The following is a 14,266-nucleotide window of genomic DNA, read 5'->3' on the forward strand; positions in this document are numbered from 1 at the left end:
CTCCACGTCATATGTCCTCAGAGAAACGCAAATTAAAATACCAGTGAGATCCCACCACACCCATTAGAAGAGCCACAGTCTGGAACATTGACAGCATGAAACGGTGGCGAGGCTGTGGAGCAACAGGAACGCTCATTCATTGCTTGTGAGGATGCAAAATGGTACAGCCACTTTGGAAGACAGTTTGGTGATTTCTTACAAAACTAAATGTGCTCTTACCGTACGACCCAGCCATCAAGCTTTATGGTATTTACCCAGAGGAGTTGGAAGTCTATGTCTATGCATTTTACTGCGATAATAATAATAATAATTAATAAACACGTGAAATGTCTAGACTAGCAGAAGAAGAAAAGTTAGGTTATTTCTTACGCATTGTTAATGGCTGAAAAAGAAAAAACTGACCCCAGTTGTAGGCTCAGCAAAACATCTGGATTAAGTAAAAGAGGGGGCTTTTAGGAGAATTCCATGAAAAGAAAAAAAAAAAAAAAGACCTGTAGCAATGAGATGGACTTACCACATTGATGCCCCTAGTCAGCACTTGCTGGTTGAGATTATAACTCCCCTAAAGAGGGAGCCATGGGAAGCCTGGCAGCTCAGGCCGGCTTGACACCTGGCCAGCCGAGCTCCAAAGGGACCACTTTCCCCACCACAGTCTCAGAGCAGCCAGGGAGGCTCAAGCAAGAACAGGAGGGTTGGTGGAGGAATCCACTCCCTCCTGTTCATCTCCAGCCTGGGGATGGGGCAGGTGTTAATTTGGTAGCTGCACCCCCAAACTACGAATTGTTCTTAAGGAGGATGGAGACACCTTTGTCAGAGAAACTGTGGAAAACCTTAAGGAGACAACGAATAAAAACGCTGAAAGAAGCCAGTCACAAGAGGCCACATATTGCATGACTCCATTTTTAGGAAATGTGTCCAGAAGAGAGAAATTTATTCAGACAGAAAATAGATCACCGGGGGCTGAGGGAGGACCATGGAGGGAAGAAATGGGGGTGACTGCTAAAAGGAATTAGGGGGGTACTTTTGGGGGTGATGAAAAGTTCTAAAATTGATTGTGGGGATGATGGTTTTCCAACTCTGTAAATAAACTTAAAAAAAATTGAACTGTACACTTTAAAGGGGCAAATTGTCTGCTATGTGAATTATATCTTAATAAAGCTGTTTTTTCTTTTTTTAAAGTTACCTTGGCTCTAAACCAGTTTCTCCAGTTCCTCTAAGAACTCCAAAGCCGCCGGCATCTCCCTAATTAGGGCTGTACTCACTTCACGATCATTTTTAAGCAGCATTTCCTCAGTACCTGAAAAGGACCCTTTGATGTCCAGCCAAAGCCGTCCTAGGAATTCTAACCTATTTTAAAGAGAGGACTGCATATTAAAAGCTTGGCTTTCCTGGCTAGCTAGGCACCCATATTAACATCCATGTCTCTGTGTTACTATGGCAACAGAAAGCTTTCACTGAGCACTTTTGGGGTGCATCCAAAGGGCCTGAAATCTGGGTCCTGGGGGTCTCCAGCCTTCTACCCAGCACACCGCAGGCACTGGCTGCCTCGCTGACGGACGCTGGAGGAAGGGCAGCCTGGAATCAGGTGAATCCGGGAAATCTGAGGCACATCAGGGTCCACACTCCCTGCTGGTCTGCTGGCCACCCTGAGTCACTAGCACCACGCAGGAAGAGGAGAGGGTGTTGGTCACATCTCTCAGAGGCTGCGATCTAAAACAGCCAGTCTCCATGTCAACATGACCGTATTTTCAGGCAGGGGTAGGCAGTTTCTTCAGCCCATGAGAGTAACACGGCTCGAAAGCTTTCATTCAACAGCTGGGGGGAAAGGCTGCTGTGGCTGGTATTTCTTAGCTATTTTTCTATGCACATCTAGTTTTAAATTATGAAATATTTCAGGCATCCAGAGGGCATAGATAATACCATGGGTACCTGTGTGCCTGCCACCTCGTTGAAGAAATACCATAGCAAATTTTTTTTTTAAGTTTGAATGTTTTTTATGATCTCCAAATCATCAAAACATAAGACCTCCACACAGAAAACTACAAAACTGCTACTGAAAAAAATTAAAGAAAACCTAAATAAATAATGGGCTCTCCCTTCTTTAGGGGTTAGAAAGACTCAGCACAATTGTGCACAGGTGTTGTTTTTTTTTTTTTTTTCCTTCTTGTTTCTTTGTGCCTTCTGTTACATCGGTAATAATCCTGTCTCGCTTTTCGGAAATAAAGTCATTGGTTATCGAACATGAAAAAAAGCAGTTAACTTTTTTTTTTTTAAGTAAGATATAGGGCTTCCCCATGACTGTTTTGAGAACACTTATTTGCATGGCTGAGATCCATTCGATGGTGAAAATCAGTTTGACACAGATTGACATGAGACACATCCTGAATCCAGTGCATGAGACATCAGCCCAGGGACACCTACATATGGTCTCCAAACTCTATCTCTTGGGGACACCACAAACTGAGCCCGCCCCTACTGGGTCTGCATGGGAAGGATTAATCAGCCGTCAGGGAGAAGGAAAAAAAATCCAGGCAAAGAAATAGGAAGAACCTGCGAGTGAGGGGAGAGAGACCTGGTATGGGTATATTTGCTTTTAAATGCCGTTGAGTCATTCTGAAGCCGTCTCAACGTAGCCTCACGTTGGGGAGTTTTGTGTTTCCGTAGCAATAGAATTCGACTCAGCCAGGAGAAAGCACTTGACTACTGTTTCTTAAAGATGCATGAGGGGGTTTTTTGTTTGTTTTGTTTTGCATAATGGACACATTTCCCACGCACCCACTTTCCAGGGTCTTTGTCAAGTGTCAAGGTAAGCTTTTCGAAAACTCTTCCGTGGACCACAGGGGAGGCAATTTCTACCCAATACAGAATGCTTAAGATGGAAAAAGCCAACTTTTGAATATCACTTCGGGGACATATTTTGTGCATTCAACACAGCTGAATGCAGACCAAGCGGAGGTAAGAAAATTGAGTAGAATCTCCTGACAAGGGGATTGAAGGAAGTGATGGGAGGTGAAGTGCTGCCCCCTGGTGTCCACATACGGTAGTGCAGCCATTTGCCGAGATGGTCTTCTGTGTTATTTCCCCGTGTTCCCTACCACCATCTCCCGCGCATTTTAAAAGACTTCAATAGGGATGGCAACCTGGCAGCCCTCTGTAACCAGCGGGCAGACATGCCAACTGCTTTAAAATCTAGGCCTGACATTTCTGGTGAAAGACTGGAAAAATCTGTCAACTTTTGGGCTGCACCCGGGCATAATAAAGGTAGGCTGGAGCAGAGAAGCCGCTGCCCACTCTGAACAAGGGTTCCCCCTCTCTCCACACTCCCCACCTCTCCCCAGTGTCTCACACCCTCGTTAAGGGTTCTTGTATCGCTTCTGGATTGGCTACCAGGGTCTAAGCTCGTGAGAGAATTTACACTTGGCGTTCCAAGAAGGACTGGGCAGAGGATGGTGCCTTTTAAAGCAGATGATCACATCACCTTATTGCCTGGGGAGAGGACAGAGATCCACAAGCCCCTTGATACCCAGCTCGGCGACGGTAAGTGCCCAGGTCAAATTCCATGTTTGGTCCTGCTTCTAATCTTTCTTATTCAACTCGACAAAATTTCTCGAGCATCTGCTAAGGGCCGTACTCGTGCCAAGAGCTGAGAGTTGCGGGGGAATGGGGCCAGTGACGAGGTATAAACAGGGGCCCAGTGGGCAAGGGCCAGAGCTGTTGGGTCTCTCATCTTGCCACGTCCCCTTCTCTGGCCTGGGCGCTTCCCTTCCTGCTCTGGGTCAATGACTTCCCTAAACCCGAATCAGACTGAGACCATGACAGGACACTGGGTTCTCTTTCCAGTGGTTGGAGCAGCCTGCAGCTTTGAAAGCTTCTCCCGCAGATAACTGCAATGATGACTTGGCATCTTGTCTAGGAATAATGGCAACAGTGGATAGTTGGCAAGTGTTTGCTCTATGCCAGATGCCCTCACGCATGCCCCCGTGAGCAGGTGCTGTCATCGCATTATCCTCATCTTACAGAAAAGCAAAGGGAGGGTCAGCGAGGCCAAGTCACTTGCTGCCTGTAACTCAGCGCACAGGTAGCAGAGCTGGGATTTGAACTCCATCGGTGACCCCTACAACCACCACCTGGTAGTGGCTCCCAGTGGGGACAGGTGTCATAGAGGACGGAGGTCAGACCTGCAAGGGCCAGTCCTGCAAATCCCAAATGAGAGGGTGAAAGTGAGGAAGGCTGTTGGCCCCCATTTTACAGACGGAGAAACTGAGGCTCGGAGTCACTGGCAAGTCAAGGGCACACAGAGCAAAGGTGACAAAGTCTGAATTGGAACCTGGAATCCCAGTCTCCGGCATCTGTACTGCTCCCAACCTAATGTCAGCATTTCTGGGCACGTCCTGGATGTTTAATTTCAATCTTTGTGAATTAAGAGGGAAGCTTCAACTCTCTGCTGCAAGGAAAAAAAAAAAAAATCTGTGGGAAGCAAGGGGACCAGCCAGGCTCTTCTTGAAAGGATGCAAATTACAAAGGCAGGAGGAATAGAAAGAGGTGAGAGACAGGGCAGGGAGGGCCACCTGGCAGCACAGAGAGGAGGCTGAGAATACAGGCTATGAAGTCAGACCCACAGGCTGGAGACGGGAAGGCATCAGCATCCCCATTTGACACCCAAGGAAACTGAGGCCGGGGACAGCGGCCCTGGCTGAAACCGAGGGCTAAATCCATTCCACCTGCCTCCACTAATCAAGGTTGTTTTAAGACTTGCACGTCCTCCAGGCAGCATGGAGCTTAAACAATAAGATATTTGCCCGTATTGTTTTCTAGAAACTTGGAGTCAGCTGTGTCTGGTTTGAGCTAAGCAGGTGAAGATTGGCTAGGACCACCCATTCTTAAACTGGACATGCGCAAGGACCCCTGGGAGCCCTTTTGGAAGGTGCAGAGGGCTATGGTTCAGTTACACCTGTGGTAAATTCTCACACCTTTTCCCAATCACCGTCCCCACCCTCCCCCTGCCTCCTATTGCCCCACTGCTTTGTTCTTCATCCCACAAACACCCTGGGCCTTTGGAGAGGAGACCTTGAGGTTTGTTCTCCTGTCTCCTTGCTCGGCTGCCTTGCAAGACTCTGTGGAACCCAAGTTCGTGTGCCTGATACAAGGTGAGGCCAAACAGAGATGTCGAAATCTGGAGTAGAGAAAATTTTATTGCGGGGCTGTGCCAGGGAAACAGGCAAACTCGAAAGACCAGGACTCCTCAAGGGTTTTCAGGCAAGAGGTTTTTGTTGTTTTGTTTTTTAAGTTTTAAAGGTAACTTTTGGGGTGAGGGCTGCAGGGTGCACGACTTCCTTCTGGTGGGTGGAAGGTAAGGTAACGGGGGAGGGTGAGTGTTCCAGGGATCTTGGGCTCAGTCTGAAGTGCCCCCTCCTCCACCTGGTGGGGGGGGGTCTCACCTTAGTTCCCATAGGAAAACTCATATATATCGGAAAGGTGCATTGCAGGGCCAGGCGAGTAGAACCAGTGACTCGAACTCCCAGAGGGTTTGGGGGAAGAAGTTCTTAAAGGCAAAATTTGGGGTGAGGGGTGCAGGGTGTATGATTTCCTTCTGATGGATGGGGTGGGGACTGAGGGAATGGGGAGGGGCTCCAGGAATCTGTGCTCAGCCTGAAATTACCATCCTCCACCTGGGTGGGGGCCTTAGTTCTGGCAGAAGAACTCGAAACACTGTTATGTCTTCTCCTTAAGAAAGAACCAGGACCCTGTCCCAAGGCTGCATTCCCTTGTCTCTGCCTCCCTTCCCTTCCCTGTTTGAATCTGCCCTTTGGAACTCAGGGAAGGTCAAGCAGGCTGAATGAAGCCTATTTCCTACAATAAAAGAAATGGGGATCACAGAAGGGACTTGTACCAGGGAGGAACCCACAGGGTCCTGCTCTTTTTCCAGAACTAGGACTCCGTTAGTGGCTTCACTATTGTTTTCTTGACCGTTCCTCCTTTGTTTCTGCCTCCCCTCACTCCTCTAATTAGTAATTGCTTGAATCCGTCCTTTGGAAATCAAGGAAGGTCTAGGAGGCTCATTTTCCTACTGAGATAGGAGAGAAGGGAAGAGGGCAGAGCACAACCATTAAAAGAAAGATACAGCAATTAGCACCAAGATGGCGGCAGGCTCAGCTCCCAGGAGAACTTGAGCTTCATCACAGGCTCATTGTAACCTATTAGTGGCTAAATGACACCCACAGGCGCCATGACACTTTGAAGGCTGACCATAAAAGGTCAAAAAGTGGGGGATAGCCCAATTTCTAGGAATCCCAGCCCCTTTCCCAAAGTAGTTGGAAAAATCCTCCCATTTGTCAGCATATGAAAGTTACCAGGCCCATAAAAACTAGAAACCCTGCTCCTCCTGGCCTTTTCTCTTGCCTTTTGAGATGGCCTTCACTCCGTCTGTGGAGTGTGCTTCTCTCTGAATAAACCACTTTGACTTAACTATGGCTCGCTGTTGAATTCTTTCCTGCACAAAGCCAAGGACCCTCACTTGGCGGGGGTGCATCCCAGGGACTCACCTGGGACTTGGGACATGGACATCCTCTCGTGCCCTGCCCTTATCCTATATCAGGACCATATGCCAACTTACAGAGATGACCCAGGGAGAATGGAGAGGGTTTTTCTATCAATCTTTGCAACCCACAGCCCAGCCTGGGCAGATGTTCCAAGCTGACTAGACACCCTCCTTGATACAGGAAAAACGGATGTAGGGTGAGAGGAGGGCCATGTCCCAGGTCTCGGCTGGTTCCTGGGACGTGCCCCGCCAAGTGTGGGTCCTTGGCTTCGCTCAGTAAAGAATTCAAGAGTGAGCCACAGTTGAGCAAAGATAGATTTATTTAGAGAGTTGCATACTACATAGAGTGTAGGCTGTTTCAGAAAGTGAGAAAAAGGCCATGAGGTTGGGAGTTGAGTGCTCAGGTTAAAGTAAAAGTAGGTACACACTCCATAGACAGAGTACGGGCCATCTCGAGGGCATGAGAGAGGCCACGAGGCATGGTGTTGCCAGTTTTTATGGGCTCAGTAGCTTCACATGCCAACAAGTGGAGAACCATTCCAACTACCCTGGGAAAGGGGCTGGGTTTCCCAGGATCTGAGCCACCACCCACTTTGACCTTCTATGGTCAGCCTGGAAGCTTTCATGGCACCTGTGGGAGTGTCATTTACCATGTTAATATTACAATGAGCGTATAATGAAGCTCAAGGTCTACTAGAAGTCAAATCTCCCGCCACCTTGAGCCTGAAGACCAACTGGGAGTTGAATCTTCCACCATTTGGGTGTTAATTGCTGTGTCATTCTTTGAATGGTTGTGCTCTGACCCCTTCCCTCCTGTCTCATCTTCACTTCAGATGAGACACACATAGGACGGGATGTCCCCATATAGGACGCCCTGCAGCTTTATCCTTCATCCCACAAATAGCCCAAGCCCTTTGCCTTCAGGGAGGCGGATTTGAGATTTGTTCTCCCATCTCCTGGCTTGGCTGCCTTGAGAATAAATCCTCTGTGTTGAAAACCTCAGTTTCTCAGCTTTTTGGCTTGCTGTGTATCAGGCAAGAGAAACTTGACTTGGAGTCAGGCCTTCTACAAATCCCAAACTTGAGGGCAAAAGTGAGGTAGGCTGTTTGCCCCCATTTTACAGATGGGAAAACTGAGATTTTGCCCAGGTCACACAGAGTGAAGGTGACAAAGTTTGAATTTAAGCCAAGGTCTCCCTGACTCCAGAGTCTGTACTGCTAACATCTTAATGTCAGCACGTTGGGGCACGTCCTGGATGTTTGCTTTCAATATTTGTGGATTAAGATGAAAGCTTCAGCTCTCTGCTTCAAGGAAAAAACTTTTGCCAACTGGGAGGGAAAATGCACAGTCTAAAAGTTGAGAACGGTTTTTATTCGGGGGCATTACAAATTACGGAGGACTATGTAGCCTGGGATCCAGTCTCTCAGCTCTGAAGAATTGTTCCAAAGAGGTAAGAGAGAAGCCAGGATATGAGTTTTTGCTGGTGGGGAGAAATGAACAAGGATTCCCACTAACCCCAAAAACAGATATCTCAGGTTAACGATTTTTGAGTGCTTTTCTATGTATGAGATGCAAGAATCTAGCCTCATTGAAAGTATTCCTTTTGATATGCATCTTATCTAGGGATTTAGCCCCATCCTGAAATCCCCTAAGGGCACACCAACTATGCTGCTGGCATGGCTGAGGGCAGGCATAATTCATTGTTTGCTTACGGGAATGGCAGGTTAACATTCTTTATCCACACTTGGAAGCAAAAGAACCAGCCTGGCCCTTGTCGAGAGGATGCAGATTACGAAGAGTGAAAGAGGTGAGTGACGGGAAACAGGGCGACACTGGTCGCACAGAGCCGCGGCTGACAGCGGAGGCTGGGAAGTCAGACTAACGTGGTGGAGAGGGGTAAACCATCAGCATCCACATTTTAAACTTAAGGAAACTAAGGCCAGGAGAGGGGCCACGTGGACAAGGAAATCTAAGGGAAAGAGGAGCGGAACCTCCAATTCCAGGCCCACACTCAGCGCGCCCCAAAACATCTCTGGGAGTTTTCAGCACCGGCTGCTCACGCTTGACGCCCAGGCCCCGCCCCTCCCGCTGCTTATTGGCTCCTGCGGGCACGAGACCAACACAGAAAGGAACCAATGGGAGTGGCCCACGGCGCGTCTTTCCCGGGAAAGGGGAGGCGGGCGCGGGAACCCGGAAATGCGAGCGATAGACAAATTGAGGAAGCCTATCTGCAGCGGCGAGGATGGTGGACTGGCCAATGGCGAGTCCCCGAGGGCGGGGTCACGGGCCGGCAGTGGAGGTGGGTCCCGGGAGCCCGCGACCAGGGAGACTTCCAGCGCCCGTCAGACCGCGGTGGTGTCCGGCAGCGGCGCGCGGTGAGGAGGGGGCCAGCCCGGGAGGGTGCGGCGGGGCAGCAAGCCTTGGGTGGGGTTTGGGAAGGGGTGGCTCCTCAGAATGACCTTAGTCCAGGGTCCTCGCCTCTCCGGGCCTCAATTTCCCCCTTCCTAGCTAGTAGTGGGTGAGATTCGAGCCTCAGGGAACACAGATCCTCCCTGGCCAACGTCAGCCCCGCCGAGGAGCCCGTCCCCACCACTTGGAGGAAGCAGTGACCCACGCTCTCTTCTGTACCCCCGTTAGAGCGCGTACTAAGCCTCCTGAGATGTTCTGTTATCAACGAGCCGGCACCCTTATTAGACTGTAAACTTGAGCGTTCGGAACCCTTATCAGTCATTTCTGAGTCTTGGTCCAGTACCAGGAGCAGGGGCTTGGGCCCTGGTTATGAATAAGGTAGAGTGAGGTGAAGACCTGGGCCCTCTGTCCCCAGGTGCACTGGCGGTTCCTTCCCCATTACTCTGTTTACATGTGGGCCCTCTGGGAATTGACTTACTCTGGGCCTTAGTTTCCTCATTAGTAAAGTGGAGCCTACCGCTTTCCTTTGTGGGGTAGTGAGGATTAAGTGAGATAAAGCATGGGCAGCACCCAGATCAATGCCCAACACACCACAGTTGCCTAATAAATGCTTATTGTTTGCATGATGGTGCTTGCATCCCTGACCTCTCCACTGCCGCTGCCAGCCCCAAGCACCTGCTCCTTGTCCTAGAAGGCAAGCAGCACCCACTCTGGTCCACAGCCTGAATTTTTTTTTTTTTTTTGAGATGCTCAGACTGCCCAAACTCTAGGTGGGATCCCAGCTGAACAGACCAGGAAAGAAAGGCCGGAGAAGGAAACAGCATTGTGTTGGTATCGGACACCTGGGTGGCAATAAATCAGGCCTCCAAACGGTTGTGCTCATCAACAAATGGGCCTCAGCACTGCCTTAGCCAATCGGGATGTATGTGTGGTGTCCAGGACCCCCAGTGCTTGGGGTCCAAGGCTACAGATTTGGGGTTAAGGGGAAGACTTTAAGAGCTGTGGGTTTCTGAACTCAAGTCCTAAGGCCATCACTCACTCACTGGTGAAGGGACATGACCTCTCTGAGCCTGTCTCATCTGTAGAGTGAGGTGATGATGAAGACGGTAGGATACAGTATACTTGAGGTCCTTAGGATTTAGCAAAGGGCCTGGCCTACATTAAGTGCTTAATAAATACTGGGCAGTGGCATTACTTTCTGCAGAGCCACACCACCTTGGAGGAAGCACCAATCCTCCCAGGTTGACCCCCCCATCCTATTACTCCTCCTTGTCTTGTCCCCACCCTCTCATCATAGTAACTTCAGAGGCATGTAGGTCTCCAAGCCTCAGCTGTAGCCAGAAACATATCCTGAAGGTGTTGGCTCCCCTGCTTTATCACCTACAACTCCTGTCTCCATGCAGATCCTGCTTCTCTCTGAGTAACTGTGGATATGTGCAGGGGGTCCCCCCTGAGTCCAGATGACACTCACGCCGATGGCTTCAGTGATGGCGGTGACTGAACCCAAATGGGTGTCAGTCTGGAGCCGCTTCCTGTGGGTGGCGCTGCTGAGCATGGTGCTGGGGTCTCTGCTGGCCCTGCTGCTGCCGCTGGGGACCGTGGAGGAGCAGTGTCTGGCTGTGCTCAAAGGCTTCTACCTGCTCAGGACCAAGCTGGACAGGGGGCAGCATGCCAGCACCAAGTGCACCAGCCCCTCCACAGAGCTCAGTGTCACCTCCCGGGATGCAGCGCTGCTGGTGAGCAAGACCAAGGCCTCTCCAGGTAAGAGTGGCCGTCTCTCAATGCTCATTCACCCTGTAGGTATTACTGTGGCCTGTGTGCAGGGCGCGGGGTCAGCTGTGAGCTCCCAGCCACACAAGGTGAGAGGTGGCTGAGATGCGGCGCCATCAGTGTGGTGATGGGGAAGCAGAGGGAGCCATAGGAGCACGCCAGGAAGGCTCTCTGGAGGAGGGGATGCCTGGGCTGAGATGTGAGTGCAAGCAGACGTGACCCAAGGGACAAGGCACGAGTGGAGAGTGTTCCAGGCTGAGACCAGAAGGTAATTAACAGAGCCCTGGGCACTTAAGGAACTAAAAGGTAGGTGTGGCCGGCACTGGGGGTGGGAGGGCCAGTGGGAAAAGGCCAGCTGTAGAGCAGGGTGGTCTAGCTGGAGCCCACTAGGTTTAGGAATTTTTTTAAAGGCCCAGGGATAGGAGGAGCCCTTCACAGCCTGGGCCTTAAAGGGGCAGAGGCAGAAACGAGCACCTCCAGAAACTGACAGCAGCTGGGAGCTGGAGAAGATGCAGGGGGTGGGGTGAGGGAGCTGCAGAGGAACAGCCACTCAGGATGGCTGGTCGGGGCGGGGGGCCAGGGGGCCCAGGTGTTGTCCCCACAGTACAGAGAACGGCCCTGGGCCAGATGGACGGTGCACAGCACCCAGCCCCACTGGGCTGCGGGAATGATGCACCCACGTGTACAGTGGGCTGGATCGAGCTCCCGAGGCCCTGGCGGAACCCAGCAGCCGCCCTGGCAGTCCTTTGCCCCTCTGTGCCCTCCCTGACTGTGCTTCTTGGGCTCTTCTCTAGCCGGTAAGTTGGAAGCCAAAGCCGCTCTGAACCAAGCCCTGGAGATGAAACGCCAGGGCAAGCGGGAGAAGGCCCACCGGCTCTTCCTGCACGCGCTCATGATGGACCCGGGCTTCGTGGACGCGCTCAATGAGCTGGGCATCTTCTCGGAGGAGGACAAGGACATCATCCAGGCAGACTACCTGTACACCAGAGCACTGACCATCGCGCCCCACCACGAGAAGGCGCTGGTCAACCGGGACCGGACGCTGCCGCTGGTGGAGGAGATCGACCAGAGGTATTTCAGCATCATCGACAGCAAAGTGAAGAAGGTCATGTCCATCCCCAAGGGCAACTCTGCGCTGCGCAGGGTCATGGAGGAAACGTACTACCACCACATCTACCACACGGTCGCCATTGAGGGCAACACCCTCACGCTCTCAGAGATCCGGCACATCCTGGAGACCCGCTACGCCGTGCCGGGGAAGAGCCTGGAGGAGCAGAATGAGGTCATCGGCATGCACGCGGCCATGAAGTACGTCAACGCCACGCTGGTCTCCCGCCTCGGCTCCGTCAGCATCAGTGACGTGCTTGAGATCCACCGGCGGGTGCTGGGCTACGTGGACCCGGTGGAAGCCGGCCGCTTCCGCACGACACAGGTCCTCGTGGGCCACCACGTCCCGCCCCACCCTCAGGATGTGGAGAAGCAGATGCAGGAGTTCATTCAGTGGCTCAACTCTGAGGACGCCACGAGCCTGCACCCGGTGGAGTTCGCGGCCCTGGCGCACTACAAACTCGTGTACATCCACCCCTTCATCGACGGCAATGGCAGGACCTCGCGCCTGCTGATGAACCTCATCCTGATGCAGGCGGGCTACCCGCCCATCACCGTCCGCAAGGAGCAGAGGTCCGAGTACTACCACGTCCTGGAGGTCGCCAACGAGGGCGACGTGAGGCCGTTCATCCGCTTCATTGCCAAGTGCACAGAGACCACCCTAGACACCCTGCTCTTCGCCACCACAGAGTACCCGGTGGCACTGCCGGAGGCCACACCCAACCACTCTGGGTTCAAGGAGACGCTGCCCGTGAAGCCCTAATGCTGTCAGTGCCCCCCGATGACAAAGGATGTCCCCAGAGGGGATAAAAATCAAATTTAGCATTCTTAGAAACCTCCTCATCTCCTTGAGCAAAAGGAGATGGATAAGCAACTTAAAACATTCTTGACCTCCAGATGTTTCTTTATAGAAGAAAACTAAATTATTAAGCTTTGTCCCTAAGATAACTTATAATTCAGCCAAGTTATTTATTTCCTTTGGAGCTGGTAACTGTGTGGTATCAGCTGTCTGTGCTGGTGGCTCCCAGTCTGGTAGGGGGAGGGTGCCAGCAGGCTTTGGAGGCAACAGTGTCCATGGTGTGACCAGAACACAGGTTCTGGAGCAGAATTTGCACTAAGGGGAGGAGAGGTGGGGAAGCTGTGGGATGAGGTACAGAGCCAGAGGAAGAACGCCTCCCAGCCTTTCTGAAACTGGCTGAGGGTCTGGGACTCCCTGGAAAGCCAGCTCGTCTGAAGAGAGCCTGGTTGCCATCCTTTCAGGTGTCGGCTCCCCCACCCAGCGGTGAGTGCTGTGGCCAGCCCTCGCTGCTAGAGCAAGTGCGAGGTAAGACGGGCACGCTGACGATACTGCTGGTCTGGTACCTTGTTTCGAGGATTCTTTTGAGCCATGGTTGGCAAACTCCAGGCCCAGAGGCTGGCATTTTTCCACATCAAGACTGTTTTTCTATTTAAGAACAGGGACAGGGCTCACCTAGTTTCTTTCTATCAGTGTTTCTCACGCTGGCAGCAACTCAGATCAGATGTTTGAGTCTAGAAGTTCTCTGGGTTTGTCACCCAACAATTAAATCCTGCTGCAAATCAAGTATTAGAAGACAGATGCCATGTCAGTGCCAAACAAGCGTCTGTGGTAAGTGTGCCTGTTCTTAGGAACTAAGAAAAAGCTGACCACAGCCCCGACACATCCCCTTTAGTCCACTTACTCACCTGCCCCACGGCCAGCGTACGGCCCAGCATCCCCTCGGGGAGGCAGACTAGAGTGCCTCAGAGGAGTGGCCTTACTTCCCTAGCAACTTGTAAAAAGAGGAAACATTACATGTCACACAGCCAAGGTCCCAAGTTGTCATTATGGAAGGAGACTGTCCAATCACACGTGGCCCAAGTGCCAACACGACTGCTGCTATCCAGAGTCTGCAGGGCTGGAAACGAGGGGCCCCTTCTGTGGGCACCAAGCCAGTGCTGTCTGACACTGTGCGCACTTTGTCTGTTCTGAATGATGGTGACTGTCCACCAAGTGCCGTCCAGCTTGAGAAGTCAGAGCCTCACAGGAGTGAGGTCACTGTTCTGATGTAGCAAGTGTTCAGCTGACGGTATACTAAGCACAGAGTAGTTCTGAAAGGTTAAGTGAGAAGATGGATGAGATGGCCCCAAATGGTACTCAAACCTTTATAAAATATTTTTGTATGTGTGTGCTGCCGCAGGGTATTTCTTAAACCTTAACTCTTCTCTCATCTTGCTTTTGTAAGTGTACCACGGAAGCCTGACAGACGTGTTTGCTCTGTACCATGGGGAGAGATTTGCACTTTATTAGCAAACGTGAAAGATATTATTTTAACAGATTACTGATAATAAAGTATTTTGTTACATAAATGCCTGAGCCTCTGCTGTCTTGTTCAAGAGCTGTTCCCATTTATCCTAAGGAGGGATTCTTTCTTTCAGAACCTT

At 51.2% G+C, this 14,266-nt stretch overlaps 1 protein-coding gene across 1 annotated transcript; it reads left to right on the forward strand.

The window, feature by feature from the left end:
- The first annotated feature begins 8,821 nt into the window (after positions 1 to 8,821).
- FICD (FIC domain protein adenylyltransferase) lies at positions 8,822 to 12,788 on the forward strand. Its single transcript, XM_006204746.4, has 3 exons — positions 8,822 to 8,913; positions 10,351 to 10,708; positions 11,512 to 12,788. Exons 2-3 carry the CDS (start codon positions 10,408 to 10,410, stop codon positions 12,585 to 12,587), a joined length of 1,377 nt encoding a protein of 458 aa, XP_006204808.1. The 5' UTR covers positions 8,822 to 8,913; positions 10,351 to 10,407; the 3' UTR covers positions 12,588 to 12,788.
- Positions 12,789 to 14,266: the final 1,478 nt, after the last annotated feature.

Source organism: Vicugna pacos, chromosome 32, assembly GCF_048564905.1.
Source record: "Vicugna pacos chromosome 32, VicPac4, whole genome shotgun sequence".
NCBI lineage: Eukaryota > Metazoa > Chordata > Mammalia > Artiodactyla > Camelidae > Vicugna > Vicugna pacos.

Coding starts and splice junctions, on each gene's coding strand:
- FICD (XM_006204746.4), top strand. CDS start 10,408: ATGACACTCACGCCGATGGCTTCAGTGATGGCGGTGACTGAACCCAAA. Junction 10,709..11,511: donor CAAGACCAAGGCCTCTCCAG/GTAAGAGTGGCC, acceptor GCTCTTCTCTAG/CCGGTAAGTTGGAAGCCAAA.